Source organism: Nuphar pumila, chromosome 1 (genome assembly GCF_984573655.1).
Source record: "Nuphar pumila chromosome 1, dmNupPumi1.hap1.1, whole genome shotgun sequence".
NCBI classification, from domain to species: Eukaryota; Viridiplantae; Streptophyta; class Magnoliopsida; order Nymphaeales; family Nymphaeaceae; genus Nuphar; species Nuphar pumila.
Genome location: NC_143249.1, coordinates 23,747,528 through 23,774,001, shown reverse-complemented (window position 1 = coordinate 23,774,001; position 26,474 = coordinate 23,747,528). Strand labels below are relative to the sequence as shown.

The following is a 26,474-nucleotide window of genomic DNA, read 5'->3' as shown; positions in this document are numbered from 1 at the left end:
TTGTAAGACAAGCTAAAAACAAATGAGAATGTGCAATTCAGTCAAAAGTATATTTACTTTTTTTATATGTTATTTTATTATAAAGTTATCGTGAGCAACATTGGCATATGAATATGAATTATTGTGGGTCCCAAAATATTCTTCCGTACCTGAAAACGCAATTTGTGTTCGGCGAGAACACACAGCACCCCCTCAAAAGTAACCGACTCGGTCTCGGTTAGGTCGAGGCTGATCCATATTTGTCTGGACCTGACCCGCTGTCACACCTCTCCTGTACATACAAAAACCCAAAACCCTCGATCACTTTCGCTGCTCGTTTGTCTAAGTGGAGATAGAAGAAGAAGAAAAGGAGTTCGAGGGGAAGCCAGATTTGGCGGGACCGCGATTTCTAGGGTTTTCGTAGCTTCAATCCGCTTCCGCAGATGGCGAAACCCAGCAGAGCTCGTCGCGCGACTCCTTCCAACTCCAAGTCCGCCTCCTCTTCCTCCTCAGGCTCCTCCTCCGATTCCGGATCGCGCTCGCGCTCCCGCTCCCGATCGAAGTCGTTGTCCTCCTCATCGCCCTCGCTGAGCGACAGCTCGAGGAGCCGCAGCCCCGTCCCGCCGAAGAGAAGGTGCTGTTCCCCCCTCTTGCATTTTCAGTTTATCTTCGAGGCGATTGCAGGAATCTAGGGTTAGGGTTTTTGGTTTGGTTCCTTTGTTGTGCTGCTGAAGGGTGGGAATTTTTTCTCAAATTTGTGCAAACAATAGATCGAAAAGCTTTCCCCCTAATGCATGTACGCTTTTCCTATCGGCATTCTTCTTTTTGTTTGAGAAAGGAGTTCGAATTGCACGTTATTGCAGTCTTCTCGCCTGTCTTGTTTGGTAATGACGGTCAGTTTGCTGTTATTTTAATATTTTTTTAGGTTTTCCATCAGAACTTAGATGTAGTTTTATGGTTTATTGCGGCTAGGGTTTTCTTTGGGGGTTTACTATCATAATTTAACTTGGTTCAGTTTCTTGGGTGTGCTATGACCAAAGTATTTTAGGGGTTACTATCAGAAGTAAAACACGATTCACAATTTAGGGATTACTGCAATGAGCGGTCATCAATGGACTATACGATAGCCTTTCATTGTTGACCATCGGAAATTAAACTTGGTTTCATTGTAGGACTTATTGTGTTATGGCTAGTTCGGAGTAAGAATATATGGGATATTTATGGTGTCTTTTCCAAGATGTAGGAAGCTTGTATTCCTCTCCCCAAACCTTCCTCCCCACCCCATTCATGTAAGTCCGATAGATTCGAGGAGATGTAAAATTTGTGCCTTCTACTCTAATAAAGCGTTTTCATTCAAATCATTCCGACGGTTGATAGGTGTGGATAGGCTACCACGCTGGCTAAACCTTGGCACTGCAGTCAGGTCTAACCTGTCATATACTGGAGATTGGTCATCAGATATATAATGAGTCTGGACCCCATAATATGTCATAGTTCCTTGTAACAGAGAAAATTCCTCTAGACCCGACACCCACCATATATACTACTTTCTAGCAAGCATTCCTTTGTTTTTGTCCATAAGCCCTTTCCTGAACCTCTGTCTTTGAAGTTTGAATTACATTCCACTCCACGTTCTTCTGTTGCTCCTCTCCCCAAAAGATAGCGCCTCTTGATCATGATATAATTGAATTGCATAATAAATGTTTGCAAAGGCTGAAACTATGTCACCTATCAATAGGGTTTCTTGGTTCAATGCTTAGGTGGTTATTGAACCAATATTTTATCTTTTTCACCCTTAGCTCACATTGGGATATCCATTTACTCTCCATAGGTTCTGGATGACAAGCCTGTTTTTCACATTTTGATTATTTTGATGCCAAGTGGGTTACCTCCTTCTTTGACAGGAGTAGGTGTATATGATCACCGTACAGTCACAAGTTTCTCTCAAGATCATTTAGTCAAGTGAATTTTTGCATGCAGGTAAGGTTGAAAGATTTAAATGCTATATTGCTATACAATGCAGGACTCATTAAAATGGCCCTGCCTGAAACAGTCAAATAACTAAGGCTGATATGGTGTCACAATGCAGGCCCAAGTAGAGAACAGACCAAACTTGGTTTAGAGTATGTTAATCTGGCTGTGTTATGATCAGTCTATATGGGTTAGACTCTTGACATGACCCGACGTGTCCCACCCAGCTGCACACTGCATTTTGTTGTAAATGTTGTTAAAATGTAAAACTGTACATATATGTATATATAATAATATTATATTATTATATATATATATATATATATATATATAAATACATTTTTCATTTCTTTCATTTCTGTAATTTGTTTCCTTTATTTTTATTTTTTGTCTTTATGTCATCTAGTTCAGTTTGAACTAGAATGACTGTTGCTAGTCAAGTCCTGTCCAGACTTGACTAGCAATAGAGCTGTTGGAATGTGTCAGTCCAACAGCTGCTTCATGATTGAAGCCCATGTTACATAGTTCGTATCGCTTAGTTTCATAGGCATGATGGTGACTTTATCATTGTCATCCATCGATTACAAGGAGAGAAAGAATAGGGATAAAAGAGAAACAAGGAAAATGAAAAAGAAAGAAAAAAAAAACAATACAACAAGATGTGAAATCTTCTCCAATGAAGTGATAAAACACTTCTCTTCAAGTGGCGAACACTTTTGCAAACGGGCACGGAAACCGAGGCAGCTTTTCCTCAAGATTTAGTACTTCCGCGGCTCTGATACCATGAAATGAAATGGGGATCTTTGAAACACGAGCTTAGATTAACAAGTGCAAGTGTCAAGAATGACACTAAAGCATAACCCTTAAAAAGGGTATAACTGGAAACAAAATAAAAAAAAAATGTATTCTTTATTGATATGAAAAACCAATTGCTTAAGAAGCATTGGAGTAAAATACAAGAGGGGCTGCACCCCTTTATATACACAGCTGAAAGAGGAAGCTCTATTTAGAGTCCTCTTTCAGCTGTGTATATAAAGGGGTGCAGCCCCTCTTGTATTTTACTCCAATGCTTCTTAAGCAATTGGTTTTTCATATCAATAAAGAATACATTTTTATTTTTATTTTGTTTCCAGTTATACCCTTTTTAAGGGTTATGCTTTAGTGTCATTCTTGACACTTGCTCTTGTTAATCTAAGCTCGTGTTTCGAAGATCCCCATTTCATTTCAAATGTTGTGTGATTTCACGTATTCCGTGTCACAGAAAGAGTAATGCACCATATGTGTGGTGTTGAACCAATTGAAAAAGTACATCACATAAAATATATTATAGGATTCATGCAAATTTTCAGATTTTGATGTGGCCAAGGATGCAAGGATCTGAGTTTGTGTGCTGTTCGTATGGGATTTGGATTTTGGATTGTCCCTGGTCTGTTGAGGTCCAACTTTTTAATGAATACTTTTTTTTTCTAGGTCGTGAGATTCTGTCAATATCTCCTTCATTGGCTATTGTTGAGCATCTCTCAAGCATTCTGCGTGAAGTAAGGACCAGGATTTTAATCCAAATTTTTTCTTCAATGAATAGATTGTGCTATTTAGGGGAGGGCCATGAGAATACTTGTAATTTCTGTCAATAATATACAAGCAAACTTTTGCTTGTGAATGTAAGTTAAAAAGATTGCCATCGTTGAATGCCTGAGTATTGTCATTTTTTCGTCGAGTGTTTTTTCTTGAATTGCTTGGCCTCAAAGCACTACACCTGTTACAGGGGCCAGATATCTGCTATCTGTTAATAGTTCACAGCCTCCATCTAAATGAACTTCTGGACAATGATCCATTGGTTGAGTGATTAGCTTTTGTTTGATTAAGCAGTAAAGCGGCCTGCAGGTGATTGGTGGCGATGTGTTTGTTTCTTACTAACAACAAATCCTTTTTTCTCAAACCTTCAGTCCTGCTGGAGCTGTTAGACGTGGACGCTCCCCACGTCCCCCACCCAAACGAGCATCACCTGCAAGGTAAGGTTCTAGTTTGTCCTTTATATAACTAAAATTGTGCTCACTGTTTCCATTTCTTAGTTTATCAATATTAGATTGCTTTGTATGGCATCAATTTGAATTTTGACTTGTTTCACCATGCACACAAAATTGAATTCTTCAAAGGATCAGTCATAAAGGTGGTGATGCTACCTGGATTGGCATGTTTTGTGATGCCAAAATATTTACTACTAGTTTCTTCTTTCATATGTGGATTCTTCTGAAAACATCTGCCCTATAAAACCTGCTGCGGCTTATTCTTTGTTGCTTCACCATAAGAATGTTTAGCTATGTTTCTGTTTGATTATGATTCTAGGTGTGCTCCTTTGTCAGTTTTGTCCAGTCTTCAATGTCTGTGAGCCAATGAGACTTAAAGGAAAGGAAAAGAGAGATGTGAAAGCAAATGGCTTCCTCTGTTATCACTCAGACACCACATGTATATCATTTTTGCAGAAAACACGTCATGCATAAGGAAAATTTATGACATTATTGGAAACTCAATGTTATGCATTAGGAAATTAGAAAGAAAGAAGTTCGAGTACAAATTGTAATCTAGGGGGTGATGTTCTTGTTGTGTCATTTTTATGTATCGTCTTACTTTGTTTTGTACGTTATTGTGGATCACGAACTTAATATAGTTAATCAATGTATCGAGTGCTAGAATAATGTAAGATATGTATTTTTTGAATCTTACTCTCTCTCCAAGTTTGCAAAATCTACTAATTTAGGAATATCCTGCAGTTGCTGTGCACATTTTGATGTTTTTTGAGCTTAAGGAGGTTCACATTTTGAATGTATGATACCAATAATCAGCAAAAATCTAACAGGATTGTGTTCATCATTTGGTTATTTTGCTTTGTATTAAGTAAATATTAACAAATAGATAAAAAAAGTAAATACTCTCTTCAAAAGAATGCATCCTTCTTTAATAGGCACTCAACGCTTATGAAATAATTCAAATCAGTACTTCCTAACATCCAAGTTTATAAACACCTTTCTTTTTTTTTTCTTTATGCCAAAAGAAGATCTTAAACCATATGGAATTTGATATAGAAGAAATCTTCTATTATGAAAAATTATCATATTTTGCCTACTTGGTGAGGATGAAGAGTTATCTTTATGGAGAAGGTCTGAGATTTAAGGTGTGCAGCATCTTGTGGCCCTGAACCTTGTTCTCATGGTTAAACAGTCTACATTAAAACAAATTGAATTGTGAACTGTGATTTAGTGGATTGGCCTTGGGAAGGGAATGCCAACACAAAGCCTCATGATTAACTCTCTCTCTCTCTGACTTGTGGCCTCCTTCCTGATGACCTTTGGTTCTCCACTCCCTCCCTTTCACCCATCTCGATCTCTCTAATTGGCCACCCTTTCTTTTTACCTGTCTTATTTGGTGACCATCAACTAAGTAACCTGTGAACCCCTTTTTTCTGGTGATCTTTGCATCCCCCTTTTATCTCTTATTCTGCGTGGTGCATACCTGACCTGATATAAGAATGTGACATTTCTACACTGGTAGGTTAGGGTATTAATTATGATAAACCAATGGTCTAAACTATGAAATCACCACAATGTTTTGCATACTAAAGTAACTTGATAATTATTCTGTTTCCATTTTCTGAATAATGCTTATAGTGGATGCACTTATATCTAGATTCTACTCCTATGATGTATAATCTTGAATTCTTACAAAAGTAATAAATTATATATTCTTCAGTGTGTAAATATTGTAGAGGTGGATTATTGCACATGGTTGTGGGAATGTGCAATTGTGCATTTGGCATGAGAAAGATACTGTAGTGTAGGCAAAACTGCAGTTCACAATGGTTAGGTATGTCAGCAGTATGGGTTTGGTCATATATCTAACTAACTCAATCCATTTAGTCAGGTTTGGTACCCTTCAGATCTGATTACTTAGGTCATATTTGGTAATATATAATAGATACCTGTTGGAATTGGATTATGGTCCATTTTTTACCATAATCTGTTTGGATTCTTGTGTGAAAGTGAGAACTGTGTTTAACTTTGAACCTGGCTCATGGGTATACACTTCACACGAGAAAACTTTGGTAGACAAAACTGCAGCCAAAATAGGGACATTAACGACATGGGTTTTTTGTCGAGTATCCAACAGAATTGAATGTTTTTACTTGTGTTTGATGAGGCCCTCCATATCTTGTTGCTTAATCAGGTTGTGTTCAGTATTGTACAATAGCCACTCATCAGTTCTGTATTCAGATTCAGTTTTTTGCCTCAATCTGATTGGATTCTTCTTGCACCTTGAAAGCAGCTATTCTTGATTTTGAACCTGGCATTGTGTCAATATTCAAGAACAACTATTGCAAGATTTTTCAGTACCTGTGCGTCACCACTTTAAAACTTGTGATTCAGTGTTCTCATTAAATAGTAAGATATTAGTGAATCAGGCTTGGAATTGATTTTGGACTCTATCTGGATTTATGTTCAGTTGGTTGTATCATATTTTGTCTCCAAACCTGAATCTGACTCTGGATAAGACAGATCTGATGAGGTTGGATTTGGTAATGCAAATCTGAACCATATCTGGCTCAATTACCCCTCTTCTGGTGAATTATTTGGTAATGCTTGACACAACAGGATAATGGGTGATGTTGTCACTAAAGGGTGTGTTTATAGTGAAACACAAACTAAGAAATCTGTAAGATTTCACGAGAGGTATGAGCAGAAGACAAAAATGGTTTCCCGTGGCTTCTTTGTGAGTCATTGATGTTGTTCCTTGTTTATAACAAGTTTCTCACCTTTTTCAGCCATCTAATCTTCATTCTCTTACTGCATGATTGGTAGACCTATGTCATAGAAGGATGTTTTGTAGTTAGTGGTGGTCACCTTGATTCATTGTACTTACAACGAAAAAAATTGTCACTTGTACAACTTCCGTTGGATTGATAAGCTACTTTTTAATTTCTCTCTACTCGTGTGAACCATCTTATGATCTGCAACTGTCTTATTACAGGAAGACATCTCCAGTTCTTGAGTCAGTGGTTCTACATATTGACCAACTCACAAGAAATGTGAATGAAGCTCATCTGATAGAAATATTTAGTAAGTTTCAAATGAAATGTATATTTTAGTGTTTTTGGGTACTATGGAGCTTTAAGGGAAGAATTCTTGGATTTCTCATATTTTATTGATTTCTGTTATAGTTTCATGTAGTTGCATTACTTTCTGTTATTATAACTTTATTGTGTGTTATCTGTTCATAAGCCTACCTATCTTTCAAGCTGGTGTCAATATTATTCTGTGGATGTGCATCCTAAGTGAAGCATCAAGTTTGAATTAATCTGCTTTACAAAGATTTTGGAAAATTTAAATCCCAAACTAGCAGCACAAAAGTTTTAATTTTGTTTGAGATTGCTTGTTCATGATTGGCTTCTTGCATTCCTCACATGCTTATGGGAAGGCGATTCTTATGCCACCTTTGGACATACACGTCTGTTGACAAGGACTGTTGATATTTGCACATTTGGTTGGCTGAAGATTTGGCTTCAATGAGTATAATTTTTTTGGTGCTTAGTTCATTTTGAGTATTTTTGTTCACTTTCCTGCTGTGTCAGATAGCATGTCACATTTTTGGACATCTGAATTGTTTTTCCCATATCAGTCGATGTATGCATTATTGCATTATGAGTGCTGCTGTATTAAAAGCCTTTTTAAGTGTAAGGTTCTGAAGGTTTTGTGTAATTTGTACATTATTCTTTTAGTGAATTTTTGTATTGTTTACGAGTACTCATTTAAGATTTATCTCATCAATTGAGCTATTTCTCAGTTTGCATTATAAATTTTGGCGCTATGAAGTACTGGCTTCTGGAGCAGGTTGTGCACTTGCTTTTCATTTATTTTCATATATCTTCATTTAAAGTCTACAATCTATTTTCATCTTTTGTTGGGATTCTTGGGTTGTTTTCTTAGTTATTTCCATTGACTTCATGACCTTTTTTCTCTATAAAAGAAATATTTTTTGTTGCAAATATTCATTTAACTTTTTCTTTTCATCTACGTAACATGGGTACCTTTTGCAGACCCGTATACGATTGTCATATCCATACTAGTATTGGGTACTTTGGGACACAGGCCAACCAAGTTTCGAACTTAACTCGACCCATTTGATCCAATCAGTGTGTAGTCTACTCTCGAGATTAAAACTGTCTACTGTTAACTACACATTTATTTATAAACTATATATTTTTCACATGTTTTAGACTTAAGTTCGTAATTGACCGTCTATAATTTCTATCCAAAGTATTCCGTAAAATTATCATAATTGTGCATTTTCGCATACATATACCCAGGTATCCATCTTTTAGAAGTTTTTACATTGTATCATTCACAATACCTGTACCTATGTCAAATAGCTTTTCAGAGTGTTGGCTTAAGTTCCCCTATAAGCAGCATTCAATAACTGCTGAACTATTGATAACATATGTGGAAGGATTATTTGATTATAAAAAGAAGTGCATGAGTCACCTGTGGCATAACTTCCAAAGACAGAGTTAGAGTATTTTACCAGCAAGGCACTACATAAATCTCAGGTTGAATTAAATCTTAATCGTTCATCTGCTCTTTTTCTGCAATTATAAGCTTGATTATGGCAGTCTTGGTCATTCTTTCTGCTGATTTCATTTTTTTGGTTCTTCTTAAGGTCCTAGACCTGTTGTTTATTTTCTACCAAGTCCTTGCATTTAAGATTTCCCACTTATGAACTTGCTAATATTTTGAGCTATCTAAAGTAGCCTTCTACCTTCTCTCAGATGAAACAAATCTTGGTATGACAGCAATTTGAGTTTTATAGTTGTCACTTTCCTGAAAAAAAAAGTTGTCACTTGCTGCTTTGTTTGATTTAGAATTAACTGCTTGAGCTTTGGATAATGCACATAATTATTCATTTGCAGCACCAAGACTATCTGAAAGACTACTGTAGATTGCCTATGTCAACTGTTGTGAACAATTATTGGACCTAAAAAGATATAAATTTCTATCCTTTTCATCATTCCTTATTTTAATGTTGGTAACCCAAGGTCTCCAGGAGAACATGAAGACTTAACAGATACATTACTCCTTTGGTTGCTTGGATGATTTTTTAACTAAGCATTATCTGCATTAGCTTGCTTTCTATGTTATTTCCCTGATGCTTAACATTTAGCCAAGGTGGTGTTGGATTGATCAGGGTTGTATAGGTGGCTGCCTATGTCACAGGTACGGGTACACAGGGTATGACACAGCGATTTCAAAAATTGTGGGTACGAGAATACTACTTTGGACTTTGGACCGGGATGGGTCCAATCCATCGTGTATATATTCCATAGTCATAGATATTGGCAATATTTTCAAAATATCACGATATTATCAATGTAAATTCAACAAATGATAATATAGGTAAAATATCATGATATTTTAAAAAACATTGTCAATTTGATAATATTGCGATATTATCACAAGAATATTGCAATATTCTCATGATATTATCAATTAGTTTTATTGTTTTATTTATTTTTTACATTTTAAATATATTTTTCTTCTTTCTCTTACATTTTTTACTTATTTCTTTTATTATTTATGTATTTTTTGTCTAAACATGATATTTTCTTACTTATTTTTGTTATTTTTTATATGTTTTAAGATCCAAGATTTTCTCGAGATTTATCACCAAACCTATAATATCGCGAGAAATAGCCTCGCTGAGAGTTAACCAATACCGATATTTGTGACTATGGTATATACATATATGAGAGGATAATATTTTGGGGAGCTTGTGGGGTTGGACATTTTTTTTTTAAAGATGGGGCTGTTTGGTGTCTTGGTTTATAAAATAAAATGCAAAAAGAGAGGGGTTGGGGCTTGTGACATCTCGCTCTCTCTCTCACCTTTGACAGAAGAAGAAGAAGACGGAGGCCTAAGTATGCTTCCCCCTATAATGAAACAAGTGGAAATATAATAGAAAACCCACCAAAGGCAAACAAGAAACAGTAAAGAGTGCACAAGCTCTAGTCCACCAAAGGACAATCCAATATCCAAGTGAGAACAATCACAAAGCACTACAAGTGCACACAAGAGCCACTATGGACAAGCACAACACATAAAAAATATCTATTATTCACTTGGAAAATGCTTAGAAAAGCATAACTAAAACAAAGAGAAGTGCCTTTAAATAGGCATAAAGGGTTTCAAATGTGCTGGTCCAACTAGTCGTTGGACTGGCCCAACAGCTATAAACAATAACATTAAAAAATAAATAAAAATAAAACAAAACACTTATACAGGTCAGTCCCTAGAGGGCTGATACCTATTACAATGTGAAAATACTGAAATACCCCTGATGGATATTTATATATATGTACATGACACTATAATTTAACAACACTCCCGCTTGAACTTACGGTGTGATCACTGAAAGTTTGCCAAGAAGAGATACAAAACTAGGTGAAGGCAAGGCCTTAGTGAAAAAGTCCACAAGCTGACATTCTGAAGTCACATAGGGCAATTCAATAGTCCCTCTCAGAAATACCTCTCGGATATAGTGACAGTCCATCTCTATATGTATGGTTCGTTTGTAGAAACCCCTCCTCTCTCTCTCTCTCCACCACTTTCTTCTTCCCCCGAAACCCTGCTCCTTTCTCTCTCGCTCTCTTCCCACTTTTTTCCTCCCCTATTTTCTTCTCTCTCTGTCTCTCTCCTCCTTTTTCTTCTCTCTCTCATTCTTTTATAAAAAAATGAGTTTCAAAAATGACCCACAACTTACCCGTGCTGCACCCGGGTACCCGACCCGTACCCGTACCCAGGCGTGTCGACACGGGTACGGTGGGTCATCTGCCATGTCTATGTTACATAGGTGGCTGCTTCTTTTTGCTTCACTGGAAAAACCTGTACACAGGATTTTCAGTGATTCAAAAGTCGATGCCTACTAAATGGAGCATGTAGATCACATCTATGAGGTTAGGTTTAACAAAAAGTGAAAAAAAAGGTTTTGCTAAGTCGATTGTAGCAAATATTAACCCCCATTATATATACGTATATATGCACATTGCATATGGTAACCTTACTGAAGCTATGGATTCTAATTTGTGGGGTAGATTGCCAGCCTGATTTTACCTGAACATGAACCTCAATCTTCCTCCTCACCTCATTACCATGGTCAATTGGAGTTGAACACAAACCAACTCAATGTGGTTCACTGACATGTTTATATATGATATTGATTTAAGCAAGGTGAAGGTTGATTTAGGTCTCCTGTTATGTCATCATATGATGGTTTTACTGGAGGCTCTGATTTGAGTTGGGTAAGCTTGGTTGGGTGAATATTATGAGTTTGGTTGATTTAGAACTAGATCTAAATGGCACACAATATGCTATGAAATTGGTTGGTTGTTGTTAGGGGTGGGGATCTGGCCGGCCCAGTCCCGTTTAGAGCTCGTCCCATCGGATTTTAAGTGTGGCCCGGCCCATTTATTAATAGGCCGAGTTTTGGCCCGGTTCTTAACGTGCTCGGGTATAAGGAGCAGCCCGACCCAAACCCATTTGTAGGTTATTTTCGAATGAAGTTCATAAATTAATTCTTATAATACCAAAAGCAATGAATTAAATGAAAGATTAATACACCCATCTAATTATTTTTTTATTTCCCATGACCCATATGATCAATGCAACTAATTAGGTAAATAGTAATAGTTACCGTGTTAATATGCAACCAACTACTAAAAAATTAATTTAGGTAGCTCAGGCCCATCGGGTCGACCCGGGCCCAGCCCATGTATAGGGTTTTGGCACGGTAGCTAACGGGTCAGGGCCTAAAACCTTGACCCAAACCCAGCCCATGGTGACCCAGGTTGGCTTGGCCCACCGGACCGCTCGGCCCATTGTCCACCCCTAGTTGTTGTAGTGTTGGGAGATTGGTTTGGTTTCTTTCGTGTGGTACAACTAATGTGATTGTGATGTCATGAACAAACTGGCTTAACTAGCGTAAATTTATTGATGTCACAGTTGTCTCATTCTCTGCTGAACTGTTATGCTGTAAGGGTTTTGGATCTCTTCTAACTTTTGGCTTAATCTTTAGCTTCTCTCAATATCCAGTTTTTCCATGGTCAACACTAGTGTTTTTTTTTTACATACAGGTTCTCCATTCTTTTTATTTTCAGTACTCTGTTCCTTGTGAATTAAGTTTATGTTACATTGGCCTGTTTGGGGTTTATGATTAACTTGCTTATTTAATCGTGCAGGTAGTTTTGGAGAAGTTGTTAATGTGGAATTGGCAATGGACCGAAGTGTAAGTCTACGCATTATTGTTCAACATGCCATTCTCTGACCAAGATTTTGAATGACATTGAAAAGAGTAAATTTTATCTTTTCCCTTGTTTCAGGTTCAGTTGCCACGAGGTTATGGTTATGTGGAATTCAAAGCAAGAACTGATGCTGAGAAAGCCCTTCTTTACATGAATGGGGTATGTGTCAATTCTTAAATGCGTCATAACTTTGATGGAATAATGGTAATGTTTGCCTGCTTTTCTTATGATGTTTTTATGCTCCCAAATAGGGTCAAATCGATGGTAATGTTGTTCATGTGCGCTTTACACTACCCCAACGTCAAAAAGTTTCTTCTCCACCAAAAGTTGCACCGCCAGCTCCTAAGAGAGAACCTCCATCGAAGGATAGCATCACTGCTGATGTGAACAAAGATGCACCACCACGTCAGAGGGAACGTAAGTTTCTTGTCACACCATCACAGTTTTGTTTTACATCTTCTATAGTTGGTCTTTTATACAGTCCCTTTATTTATTCTTTATACTGAACTAGTGTGGTTCCCATAATCTTTTCCATTACTATCACTTCATATTGTCATCAACAAATTGAAGAGCATGGTTTTATCATCATCCATTTACTGTTTTTGGTTTCATTAGCATCTCCTCGGAGAAAACTGCCTTCTCCACCACAAAAAAAATCTCCAGTTCGAAGAGGTGATTCTCCACCAAGAAGGCGCCCAGATTCTCCACCTAGACGGCGGGCTGTCTCTCCTCCACGACGCCGAGTGGAGTCCCCACCTTATCGACGTGGTGAATCACCACCCAGAAGGAGACCTGCTTCACCGGCAAGAAGACGTTCTCCATCCCCTGCTCATAGGAGACAGAGATCACCACCAGCACGGTTAGCTTCGTGTCTACTTGCCTTCTCTTGTTTACATTACAGCCTGACTGAGATAATCTCTTACTCAATAGGGTTTCCCCAAGAAGGGCACGTGGCAGCCCAGTGGCCCGCAAGCGCTCCCCGTTACCACCAAGACGCCGGTAAGACATCTGCACTAAAAGACATACACAAACATGAGTTTATGCTGTAAAACTGAAAATAATTATTAAAAAATGGGACATTTGGAGATAATTTGTTAGAAATTGTGGTGGTTTGGATTGACCATGCTACCTTTTGTGAATTGAAAGTTTAAAAAATGTTTATCTTATTTCATGAAGTTTATTTGTCTTCTAGTGAGTAGAAATAAACTGCATGAATGCGTGTCTTCTATCTTGTGTGTGTTTACCAAATTCTGCAATTGCTTATTGCTTCATGTAATTGTAGAGCTCTCTTTGTGTGGTGCATGTGCATGTCTGTATGTGTGCACATGTGTGTGAGCGTGTGCAGTTGTGTTGTAGGTGGGGAAGAGATTAGCTCAACCTTAGATGGCAGTCACTTAAGTAGCTTAGCTGCAGCATCAGTCTGTGTGTGTACTGTGTATTGGGTAAATGGAGAATCAAATCAACTTTTAGATTGCATCTTAGTGGAGTCCTAGTGGCAGCTGTGACATGTAAATGTGTGTAAGATCTGCCAAGGATTTGTAGTTCTGATGTAAAGGATTTCACAATGTTCACAACTTAGATGGAGGAGCAGAAAGGGCTGAGCAGAAAGAAGCAGTTTATGAATAAAAGAGAAATTAACAAGCACTTCAATGTGGACTCAAATTTGGATCTACTGCATAAAATTTAGGAGAATTTGCACTTTATCATTCATGTTTTAAGCAAGCTTGGCCTTAGAACTCTCACACTTTGAGGATGAGATGCTCTTGGAAAGTCTTCCCATGCATGCATAGAAATGGTAGTATCCACAAACTAATTAGGGTTCATGCCTAAGGAACACGATACAACCTATTTTTACCCATTTAAATAACAGTTGACTCTTTTCTTGCTTTCTAAAATGTTGCCAATTCGTGTGTCATAAGTTTGAAAATGTAAACGAGAAAACCTACATAGGAAAGAATAACACCTAAAAAAAAGGCAAGATGGTGAACATAAGATAAGATGATAGAATAAAACATGGTTACAATAACAATTGTTGACTTCTTGTGTCCTTACTGTTGTTGTCAAGTACTACTTGATATGTGTTCATTGGCTCCACTCGTTAGTAGCGCCAACCTGTGACTACCACCAAAGCAAAGGGATGTCACGGGTTCGAAACCCACATAGCTGCAAGGTCAAATTTGGGTTTGCTCTCTGGTTAGGTGAGGGGAACCAAGGTTATCAGAAGCGCCCATAGGCATGGTGGAGCACACTTCCCCGAAACACGTTTCAGAAGCGCAAAATGCAGTGCTTCCAAAATGTTGGAGGAAGCACACTTTTTAAATGGCCCGATAATGGGAAGCAAGCTTCTCTTTTGATGGAATCCCGATTCCCAACTCTAGGAATCATGTCCCCTTATATTTTGGGGATCAGACAATTTTGCCACTTAATTGTTTTTTACCAAAAAAATAAAAAGAATCATTATGTTTTTGAAAGGGCAAAATGGTCTTTCGTGGAATTTTTTGTTAAAAGGTAAAGGGAGGGAAAGGGGGAGGGTTTTTCGAGTTTTTAGGGTTTGTGAGTGGTCTCTCTCTTGTTCTCTGACAACTTCGACATTGCTTCGGCAACTCCGACGGTCTACGACTCCGGCAGCCATGGGGATCAGGTACACCCTCCCCCCTCTCTCTATCTCTGACTCTCTCTCTCCCTCTCTATCGTTCTGACTCTCTCACTTTGTCTCTTTCTCTCTCTCACCCCCTCTCTCTCTCTCTTTGCATTTTTTAAGCAGATTAAAAGTTATAAATGCAAGTATTTCTGGTGCATTTTTTTTTCAAATTTTTAATGAACTTCAGACCTATACGTGCACCATTTGTTGGTTGCCTTTTAGTTGTTTAGTTGGACACAGAGTAGTGTGTCACTGGATCTAGGAGGAACGACAATGAAAAAATGGATTTTCAGTTGTGTATATAATACCACAAGTTGACTCCACTTTTTTAATGTAGGCTGAAAATTTTGTAGTACTCTAAACTGTACAAATTCTGCTGTAAATATATTTGCTTGTTCAAACTTCAAAGCATGCGGACTGCTTACAAATGGAAGCTTGCTTTACATCTTTCATGTGCTATTCTTTGTCATGTGCCTTGATTTGGTTATTATGATAAGTGTGTGTAATTATGGCTTTCCTAACAGCCTTTTGATCATCCACTGGTATGTTTGATAGTTCCAACTATGTTCCATATTTAACATGGCTTGATGATCAACCAATCCCGTGCAAACACTTTTTTGGTCATATTCAATAAAGATTAAAGAAGATTGCGTGAATTCACATTGGATGGATGCAGATGAAGAAGTTGCTGCAGAGAGAGTAAAGCAGCATGCAAACTGAAAACAATATAAAAAGAGCATTAAAATTACTCATGCATGGATAAAAGAAGGCTTAATTGTTTAGGCCATGTTTGGGAGCCTTGTAATGGGATGCAAACACAATTTCAGTGTGTTGCCAAAATATTGTTTTGCCAATGCATGATGTTGAGAGATGAAGTTGTCAAAAACATCCTCTCATGAAAGGTGTTGAAATGTGGTGTTGGGCCAACCAACACCAGTCCCAATGCATTGTTTCAGCAACACCACTGCTCCCAAACAGCAAGAGAGTATGGGAGCATGGTGGAAACCACAACACGACCGTCAATTCAAGGCTTCCAAACATAGCCTTAGTGAAAGTGGTTAATAGGTACCGTCCACTGTGGACAACACCTTTCATCCATTTTTTGGCTGTTGTGTAATTGAAAATAATCTTTTTGTTTATGTGGTATTTGTTTTTTTTATGTGATTGACGTTCATAAGATCCTTTTTTTGTTTTGACTTTTCATTTTATTTAAATTCAAGATTACATTTAAATATTGAATAAATATATTTTAACTACATTGACAATTAGAAAGTTATTACATGAAACACTATATATGAAATTTGTCTGAACGATATCTGTATAAGGTGGTGCTTGTTTCTTTTTTGTTTTGGCATTGCTTGAAGGTGTGTGCAGGTCTCAATTTGTTCTTAAGTAGGTAATGCTCTTTCATATATATTGGTGGTTAGAGTTTTGTAGTTAAGTACATTAGTATAATTAAAGATATGTATGAAGGAGTAGTAACCTATGTCCGCACTTGTGGAGGGGTGCCAACCAATTTTCCGATAACGGTTGGGTTACATCAAGGATCTGCTTTAAGCCCTTTCCTATTTGCGATAGTGATGGATGAGCTTACGAGATCAATTCAAGAAAATGTACCGTGGTGTATGTTGTTTGCTGATGATATTGTTTTGATTGATGAGTCTAGAGCTGGGGTTAATGTTAAGTTAGAATTATGGAGACAAACATTGGAAGCTAGAGGTTTTAAGTTGAGTAAGAGTAAGACTGAATATATGGAATGTCGGTTTAGTAAGCAACGAAGTAGTGATGGGAGTGTAGTGAAGCTTGGTGAGCAAGAAATACCGGTGAATGATTATTTCAAATATTTGGGATCCATTATTCAAAAGTATGGAGAAATTGATGGAGATGTAAATCATAGGATAAAGGTTGGGTGGATGAAATGGAAAAGTGCAACTGGAGTGCTGTGCGATCGTAGAATGCCATTGCGGTTGAAGGGAAAGTTTTATAGGACGACTATTAGACCGGCTTTACTATATGGTACGGAATGTTGGGCTGCCAAGAGACATCATATTCAAAAAATGAGTGTAGCTGAGATGCGAATGCTTAGATGGATGTGTGGAAATACAATAAAAGATAAGATTCGGAACGAGGAGATACGTAAGAAGGTAGGTGTTGCACCCATTGAAAATAAGATGCGAGAGAATCGTTTACGGTGGTTTGGACATATTCGGCGAAGGCCTAATGATGCTCCAGTTAGAAGGTTGGAGAAATGGGAAAATATATTAGTTAAAAGCTATGTCACATGGGTGCGGGTGCGACACGGGTGCGGCGCAATTTCAAAAATTTTGGACACGGGGACTCGGCTATATATATATTAAAAAAATATATATATATATATATAAAAGACTCGGTCAAAGTTGTGCCCATTAGGGGACAGGTGATGAGTTGTGAAGGCATTCTGTACACTTTCTTCATACAGGAATAATTCACTTTTGGGCACTTTCTTCATACACTGTAATAATTCACTTTCTTCATACAGGAAAAAACCACAAAAACTTGAGTTGTGCCCATTATGTACTTAAAACTTGAAAGTGTACAGGTTTTTTAGTTGTGCTGGGTTTTTTTCCTTACAGCTGTAGCCCAGAAAATTTCAAAAAAAAAATTCAAATTTTTTTTTTCCAAAAAATGGACCAAAATGATCCTGGGTGCGTTGACCACACCCAAGGTCGGGTTGACCGAGTCCGAGCCGCACCCGTGTCGGTGCGTGTCGACGCGGGTGCGGCGACCTTGGAGCCGAGTCCGTGTGACATAGGTTAAAAGAGGTCGGGGTAGGCCTAGGAAGACTTGGATGGAGATGATAGGAAAGGATATGAATGCTTTGAACCTCACCGAGGACATGGCATTGGATAGAAATGATTGGAGGAAATGGATTCATGTGGAAGACCCAAAATGAATTTCTTTTTTGGTTCATATCGCTGACCCCAATTGTTTTGGGATGAAGGTGTAGTTGTTGTTGTTTTTTATATTTTTTTAATTTTTAATTATATAATTAGTTTTCTTAGTTTCTAGTTATAAAATCAGTTTTTTTGTTACTTATTTATAGTTTTTTTAATCCTGTTATGCTATGTAGTTTTTTTCACAGAAGAAGAATGTTATGATTTTTTCAAAGCTACATAGTTATATATTCAGTTTTTTTTACTTTTTTTATACTTTTTTTAAATTCTCAATTATATAATGAGTTTTCTTAGTTTCTCAGTTATATAATCAGTTTTTTTGTTACTTTTTTATAGTCTTTTTAATCCTGTTATGCTTTGTAGTTTTTTTCACAGCTACATAATTTGCTTCTAAGTTATATAATTACTTTCTCAATTATATAATCAGTTTCTCAGTTACTTTTACATGTTACTCTCATATTTTTTATTATTTATTTGAGATTTTCTATTTCTTAATGGTTGTTGCTTCATCAATAAAGCAATTTTTTATTTATTTGTATTTTAGATATTTTTTTACAGTTTTTTTTTTAAGTTTTCAAAAAATTTTCACAGCTACATAGTTTGTTTCTAAGTTATATAATTACTTTCTCAATTATTTAATCTGTTTCTCACAGTTTCTCAATTACTTTTACATGTTACTCTCATATTTTTTAGTAATCATTTGATATTTTCTATTTCTTATTGGTTGTTGCTTCATCAATAAAGCATTTTTCTATCTATTTGTATTTTTAGATAATTTTTTATAGTTTTTTGAAGTTTTCAAAAAAAAATTTGAGGCTTACGCTTTACGCCTCGAGGCGGCCTCAGTTTTTGGTGGATCGCCTCACTACGCCTCAACGCTTTTCACAACATTGACTTAAATTCAATAAGAACCATATTCTTTTAGAGTCAAAGATTTTCAAATAATTTAAAATGTAACTTTCATTTGATTTTCAAAGCCAAATCCATTTTTTTTGAGGAATATGATTTCAAATAAACTCAAAGAGGGTGATAAGTGATAACATGACAAAAAAATGATATGTGGATACAAATAAAAGTTAAAATAATGATCAAATTTCTAAGAGCCATGGTTAATTACTTTTGAAGCAAGTTTGAAAATTTAATTGCTTTTCTAAGAAATTTAGAAAATCAGTTTAACTTGAGGGATGTTGCTAAACTACATTTAATAATAATAAAGCTTCATGATTTATGAAAATCAGTAATTTAAGATGGATGTGAAAGCTGGATGGAGATGATAGGAAAGGATATGAATGCTTTGAACCTCACTGAGGACATGGCATTGGATAGAAATGATTGGAGGAAAAGGATTCATGTGGAAGACCCAAAATGAATTTCTTTTTTGGTTCATATCGCTGACCCCAATTGTTTTGGGATGAAGGCGTAGTTGTTGTTGCTGTTGTTGTAGAGTTTTGTAGTTAAGATCTGGTAATTATATCCTTCATATAAAGTGTATTTTTGGATAGGCTTCATATAAAATGTTTTAGGGTGACTTTTGAGGTTGTAGGTCTCAAACACCCGCCTTCGCTTGCGGTACATTCAAAATATGTTAACACATAAAATGTGGTTTGAATTAAGACCTAATATGAATTAGGTCCTATATCCGAAACAACAACATCCAATTTGACCCAAATGATACTTGGATCCAAATCGCTCTTCATATAAACTGCTAAACCCAATTCTTTTTTTTTGTCAATTTTTTTGGCTGTTTTACTGGGACAATACTTGTATCCTTAAACACACACCAACCGTTTAACAAGTCAATCCAAATACTTCAAACACTTTTGAGATAACGAATAGACATTCTTTGTCTTGGAAAGATTCATTAAAAAAGTTACCAATCTACCCCTGTTGTTGTGCTTAGACACGACTTGTCTCTGTAATTGCAAATCTCATTCCATAAACCCCGTTGAACCACAACCCCTTCAAATTAAGATACAAATAAAAATTTTAAGAGCCGAATCTTCCTAGTCTTCAGGTCTGCAATGATCAAGCCATTTGTCCCCATCTACTTCAAAATTGAAAAAAAATGGAATACCATTCATTTCATCCATCCATATACGCAATGATGTTTAGAATGGTATCCACATGTCCTCATAAACATCATAATCTTCTCTTGCAAAAGATCATTATCTTTCCAAGGACCATATGGTGCTCTAGTTCAACATGGAACTAAACTAACCATCACTGCGAATACGAGCAAAGGCCATTTTTATGAAGCTTTCAATATGATTATTATGTAAGAGGGCATAGTGGACCATGATTCAAGGTTATGAGTCTAACCATGGCAAGAAACTGGTGCATTGCCACCATGGAAAGCACAAGGCACAACCCCAACAAGAAGCAGAAACACAGTTTTCTCATGAATAGATTCCATTGATATGAGTTTGAACATCTCTGGTGTTCATGGTCACGGTTCCCTGGACACTTCTCTAAGAGAGCCTGATGCACGTTGCCATGTGGGGAGAGTGCGTGGCACACTTGGGGGTGGTGAAGGCAGATGAATCATCACTAAGGAAAAAAAACTTGATCCACGTGCCCTATTTGTAAAGAGTGTGTGGCACACATTGAGGCTGTGGTGGTGATAAATCGTATTCACTGATTCACTAAAACATTATAATTTTTATTTGGATATCCATTCTTGCCCTGGCTCAAAAGACTCCAAGAAAAGGCGTCCCTCATAGTGGGACATCCAACCTTTGTAGTGTGTGTGTGTGTGTATATATATATATATATATATATATATATATATATATATATATATATATATATATATATATATATATATATATATATATATGAGAACTGAACATATTAGGCCCACTTTTCTCTTTCTGCCCCCGTTAGGCCCCATAATTTGAAGTGTTTTATGATAGATCTGAACCGTTAGATGTTTTTAGCATGATCAATTTAGTGGGAATCAACTCTTGGATCATGTTTTTTCGACGAAAAAATGTGATTTTATGAACCGGGAAAAACTGATGCCTTCATAGCCATTGATTTTGGATCACCAAAAAACCCTGTATACAGGTCAGATTCTGTTGATCCAAAAGCTGGTTCCCACTAAACAAAACCTATAGATCGCATCTATGGTGTTAGATGTGAAAAAAATCGCAAAGAAATACGATTTTTGAAGGGGCCTAATGGGTCAGAACGAGAAAAGGGGCAGCACCAGCGCATTACTCTCTCTCTCTCTCTATATATATATATCCACACCCTTACACCAAGTTTTTTTTAAAACTGCCGTGTCGCACCCACACTTATGTGACATGATGATATGGAGTTGAATGGTTCAAGTAAACGTGTAAATGTGCTAAAAGCTGAAAATGTTTATCAAAGCCACTTCCAGTGACGAGTTGGTGAATAGGATCTAGTAGGGTATTATGTGATTGTGGGGAGAGATCTTTCTGACTAGGGTGCACTATTCTTTAATTTATTTGTTTCTTTGTTTGTATGTGTTTGTTTGAAACCAGTTCTCCGTGTTTAATATCATGTATATTCTGATCTCAAAGATGGACACTGCTACTATTTCTTGGTCCAGCTGCATATCATCTATATTTGAGATCGACATTATTGGGGAATGCAGCACTGATATGTCAAGATTTTTTCTTTTATGGCATGATATTTCTTTTCACAATATAAAGTGTATTCTGGTTATATCTGAGATGAACAGTGTGGTGGGACCTAGGAGTGCTTCAGTGTCATATTTGCTCGTATTTTATTTTTTTATTTAAAAATATCCTTGAGAAAATTGCTGTTTTTCAAATTTCCCCATGAAGAGCCCTTGTCAACATTATTGTGTGAGTGGTATTGGTGACTGTGTTTCTTCTACATCGTTAAGTTTTGACATAAATTTGTGTCTGCGAACTCATGTATGTGCGCATGCGCGTGCTTTCGGGTAAGAAAAAAGATATTTGGTTGTGCATAAGTAAATGAAAGATAGAGAGGTGTTACGATGTAGAGCTTTTACTTTAGAAGAGTTTTTTGGTCATTGTGGTTGTTGGTACTTAGTACTGGCTGTGATTTTTAGCTTTTATCTGATTTGCTCCTTTGATGGTTATATGGATCTCCTTTTGTTGAAAATTGAAGTTATATCATGCAGCTAATGGCAACTTGGTTTCTGGTTTAGGAGCATTGTGAATGGACATCACTGGCTAATTGGGGAATTGACTTTCTTATTTTTATCATATTTCATGTGACACTGGTTGAATAAGAATGTCTTGTTAATCATGAAAGCTATTATTCTAAGTACTTATCTGGAAAACTAGAAATCATGTGAGAAGTTCTAATTTCTTAGCTAAGATCACCTGGAGTTATTTTGCTTCTCATATATTCATGTCTCTAGATTCCAATTTTTGTATCCAGTTCTTCATTGGTGGTACTTATGCTTTCTTATTATACCTGTAGTATATCATTTAATTTGGAAAGTATCTTGTCATGCAGTTCACCCCCTAGGCGAGCTCGAAGTCCTCTAAGGAGATCACCTGTTGGACGTCGTCGCAGCCGCTCCCCTATTCGCAGGCCTCTTCGTTCTCGCTCAAGATCATCTTCTCTTCCTCGCAGGTATTCTGTTATGCTGTTCTTTAGGAACTATTTTTTTGGCATATAATAAACTTGTAGTATACTTCTGAAAGAATTCATATTTTAGTTGCTTGTGTAATTTCAAGCTGAAAACATGCTTTTCATTCTTAAAGTAAAACATGATGAAAACAAAACAATGTGAACATTGATTTTTTCACATGGGGACTGGGTATCTGAGTAGGAAATGCATAGTGCCCTAGTACTGATACTTGTCTGTCTTTAAGTAGGTAGCTAACCCTGTTTCTATTACTTGGAAGTTGGAGTGGAGATGAAAAAGAAATATTGCAAAGCTTAACTTAATAAATTTTTTGGAAGTGCTTATGAATAAACCTAAATAATTGAACACTGTAATTATTTTTATTCTCAATATGCAAGAAGTTTCATTTTTCTGTGCTAGATGTTTTCTACTTCATGCATGTGGGGTATCTTTCAATCATTGTGCACTGTTTTTTCTTTTGGACAGTGCCAACAAGGAAAGGTTCCTTTTTTTTTTGGTGGGACCTTTTTCTCCAGTTTCCATATTAATTTTGTTGCACTACACATGTATTCAGTGTTAGCTTTTGAGGTTAAGATAGAGCAGGGTATGTCTTGTAGATACTAAAACCTTAGATGGTAAGATCTCCTTCTTCTGATATAGTCCGAAGCTAACTTGATGCTCTGTTTCATGTATTATATTCCTTTTCCAATTCTTTTTGGGATTAAAGTTTAAACAAATCTAAGATATCGTTTTTGCTTTTGTCTGACTCACTTGTTGGGGAGCACCTCAGTCGGGGTGGGTGGGGTGGGGGGGGGGGGTCGGTCGTCGCCCTTTTCGATCATGGTCTAAGGGACTTGTTAATATGTGCACCGTCATGCTTATCCTAGAAAAATATGTTGCATAACAAGATTTAGACTAATATCCTCAGTTTGGATCATTTATGAATTATTGCATGAGTCAGAAGTGTTGGCCTAAAGGCACAGAAAAGACCGCCCACCATTATTATGAAGCAACAATTGACTTTTTTTCTTTTGGAAGACATGTATTGCTTACTAGTTTGCTGGCTCATAAGATGGTGTACCTCATCAAGGCCAGAAGTGTTATTCAGAGAAAAAGCTTTCCAAAATATTGATTGAGGATACCCCATATTGCTATTGGAAACATTTAGCTTAGATCCTAAATGGACCTTGATTGTGGCTTTGCATCAATTGTAAGAAATTATTTAACAAAGCATGTGGCTTGAAACATGACCCATTATCTCCACTTCTACCCGAATTGATGGGTGATCATCAATTATCTTATTCAAGAGTACCATGTTTTCTCCTTTATCAAGGGTGTTAACAGACAAATCCTTCTGACTTCAGTATGTATATGGTCTGTTGATCTTTAGTAATGGCTCCATTTGACAATCATGGAGAACTCATTTGGATCTTCAAGTTTCTGATGTAACAGAACTAAAAATCACTGGTAGTGTATTAAGTCCTCACCTATGACCAAGTGAGCCGATGAATTGTGGGCATCTAGTGTTGGTGTGCCACTAGTCAAGAACTTGGCTTGTCTTTTTTTTCAGTCATTATGAGAGCATTTTTAGGTGATTTAGGAGAAAGATAAATGAAATCAATTTAAGCCTTTTGTGCTGTCATTTGTGGTGTCCAGGAAAACCTATGGTGATACTTTTATATCATGTCCTACTTGTTTTCACCATTATATATGAGTACCTATTTGTGGTTTCTCAACCACTACCATATGATGGTATGCTATTGTTTCCATGAGTGTAGCCACCAGATGTTAGATCTAACTGTACAAATTTGTGTAGCATGGTTTATGTACTATGTTAGCAGGTTTAATCATCATCAGTGTCATAAGATTCAAATTTTAAGATGTTGAAAGATCACTTTTAGCAATTAATTAACATAAGGATTGTGTAATTATGTCCCAGAACATAACACATGAAAATAGTAAATAAAACTTGCCAAACATGATATAAAGGCTAATTTTTAGCCTTTGGATATTAGAACTATGCAAATTAAAAGTACCATGAATTATTTGGTTCTGTGGCGCGGCACCTGCATGTGTGTGTTCATGAATCTATTCCTGGTGGCAACCAAACAACTATCATCCTTTTATTATTGTTAATATTTTGGTGTTGATTAAACTGGTATTGATGGCTTCTTTCAAATACATATGCATTAGTATATTGCTCTTGTCACGGTCCTGTGCTCACATGTATTTTAGACCCCGCCTGACAACTTTGTTTGCAGCAATGCTATTGTTGCAACATGCATATTTTCATGGATTCTGATTGTGTAGGCAACCATTTTATGCCTGTATTTTCATAATCTTCATGCCTTTTGGATGTGCTGCTGAATACAAAGAATCTCCTTGCTTCTGCAACCCCAATTCATTTATTTCTTGTCTGTTCTATTAAGGTTTTTGTTAATATGATTTTTCTCTATGTCTCTCTCTCTCTCTCTCTGTTCTGTGTGTGCAATGCATGTGTGATTAAGGCTAGCATGCAAAGGAATGACGTGATTTTCTATTGGTTGCTTTGCATTGTAACGGTGCTGACCTTTTTTTTCATGAAACATAACCAGGGGCAGAGCTGCACCTCTGAGACGTGGGAGGTCCAATTCATCCTCTTCCAGATCCCCAAGCCCTCGCAAGGTTGTTGCAACTTGTATTCTTTTCTTGGTTCATGATTACTTGGCTTCATTTCTTTTCTCTAGCATAACTACTTTTCTTAAATATTGTTTTCCACTTCAGGGAAACAGAAGGATATCAAGAAGTCGGAGCCCTAGAAGGTAGTGTTTTCCAATCTATGGTTCTTGGTAGTTTTTCAGATTTTCCTTTTTCCGTGTGTGTGTGTGTGGGGGTGTTGTAGGGTGGTACAGGTAGGGCTGCACAACGAGCCGAGCTAGCTCGAGCATGGCTGGGGCTCGACTCATTTAAACCCTAACTCGAACTCGTCCGAGTAAGTAAACGAGCCGGGCTTGATCAGGCATTCAAGCTTTGATTAAGCTCGTCTAATTGTGTCATATGGCGACTAATTTTAAGATATGAATTATTTTTGTTGACTTTTAATCACAAAACCTGCTTTTAGCTAAGTGGGTAACGTGTATACTGTGTATGCGGGAGGTCTTGGGTTCAAATCCCACCTTCTATGCAATTGATTTTTTTTTAAATGTAAGTTAATGCGGCTCAAGCCGAGCCGAGTTTTTACATAACTTTTCAAGCTCGGCTCGAGCCCGGCTTGTGTGCACCCCTAGGTACAGGTTATATCTGGTCGTCTATTCAGAAATTTTGTGTTGAACTCTCCTGTGATTGCCTTGTACCTTAATGAGTTGCTTCCTATGGGCCAATTTGTCAGACTTGGTGAAAGAAATCTAAGTTAACTAAACCCTATATATTGTCTATATCTCTTTTTTAGTTACGGTCTTGGTTGTGTGCATGATCGATGACTGCTGTCACCATCTAATGTTGGGTTTCCATGTGGGGTTGTTATGGTCTTGATTTTGTGCATGATTGACTGCTATTACCATTTAATGAAACATTACATCAGCTAATGCTTGAGATGTTTGTTCACCATTCTTGTTGTGTAAGGTCGGGCAGAGGAAGGAGCAGCAGCAGTGGGTCCCCTCCTCCTAAGCCCAATTAAATATGGATCTATGGTCCAACAGGTAAGTCAAATCTCTCTCTCTCTCTCTCATGACAGAACCTTTGAGACGGCGCCATATATACAGTGAGACTTCGGGTATCAAAATGTGTGGTCATGGTGAATTGGGATTGTGAGGCTGGCCTCTGTGCGGGTTTTGATATGTAATGATTCTGGTGGAATATGTAACAAGACTGGTTGAGAACTTTGCAGTGATTTTGGGGCATTTCCTGCCTGGATCTTACCTAAAAAACTCTCTTTCTCTATTTTGTTCTATTTGGTTGTGTAGAGAACACTTGGCAACAAGCTTGATGTAAGACACTCTCATGACTCGAATTATACTGTTGAATTTGTTTATCATA

The 26,474-nt window shown here is 37.1% G+C and overlaps 1 protein-coding gene across 2 annotated transcripts; it reads left to right on the top strand.

Moving 5' to 3' along the window:
• Nucleotides 1-285: 285 nt before the first annotated feature.
• On the top strand, nucleotides 286-26,474 carry LOC149848362 (uncharacterized). 2 transcript variants are annotated; one of them, XM_089993411.1, is made up of 12 exons: nucleotides 286-613; nucleotides 3,897-3,962; nucleotides 6,973-7,061; nucleotides 12,230-12,276; nucleotides 12,371-12,451; nucleotides 12,544-12,709; nucleotides 12,908-13,151; nucleotides 13,223-13,291; nucleotides 22,346-22,465; nucleotides 25,055-25,124; nucleotides 25,224-25,261; nucleotides 26,070-26,474. In XM_089993411.1, exons 1-12 carry the CDS (start codon nucleotides 423-425, stop codon nucleotides 26,113-26,115), a joined length of 1,227 nt encoding a protein of 408 aa, XP_089849537.1. In that variant the 5' UTR covers nucleotides 286-422; the 3' UTR covers nucleotides 26,116-26,474. The 2 variants fall into 2 exon arrangements, with proteins under 2 accessions (XP_089849537.1, XP_089849468.1); XM_089993342.1 differs by having other exon boundaries at nucleotides 26,061-26,474.

What these genes read in the sequence shown, in the direction of transcription:
- LOC149848362 (XM_089993342.1), top strand. Translation starts at nt 423, where the DNA reads ATGGCGAAACCCAGCAGAGCTCGTCGCGCGACTCCTTCCAACTCCAAG. An exon ending in CCGTTACCACCAAGACGCCG is followed by an intron (nt 13,292 to 22,345) that starts GTAAGACATCTG and finishes CTTGTCATGCAG; the next exon opens with TTCACCCCCTAGGCGAGCTC. An exon ending in TCATCTTCTCTTCCTCGCAG is followed by an intron (nt 22,466 to 25,054) that starts GTATTCTGTTAT and finishes AAACATAACCAG; the next exon opens with GGGCAGAGCTGCACCTCTGA.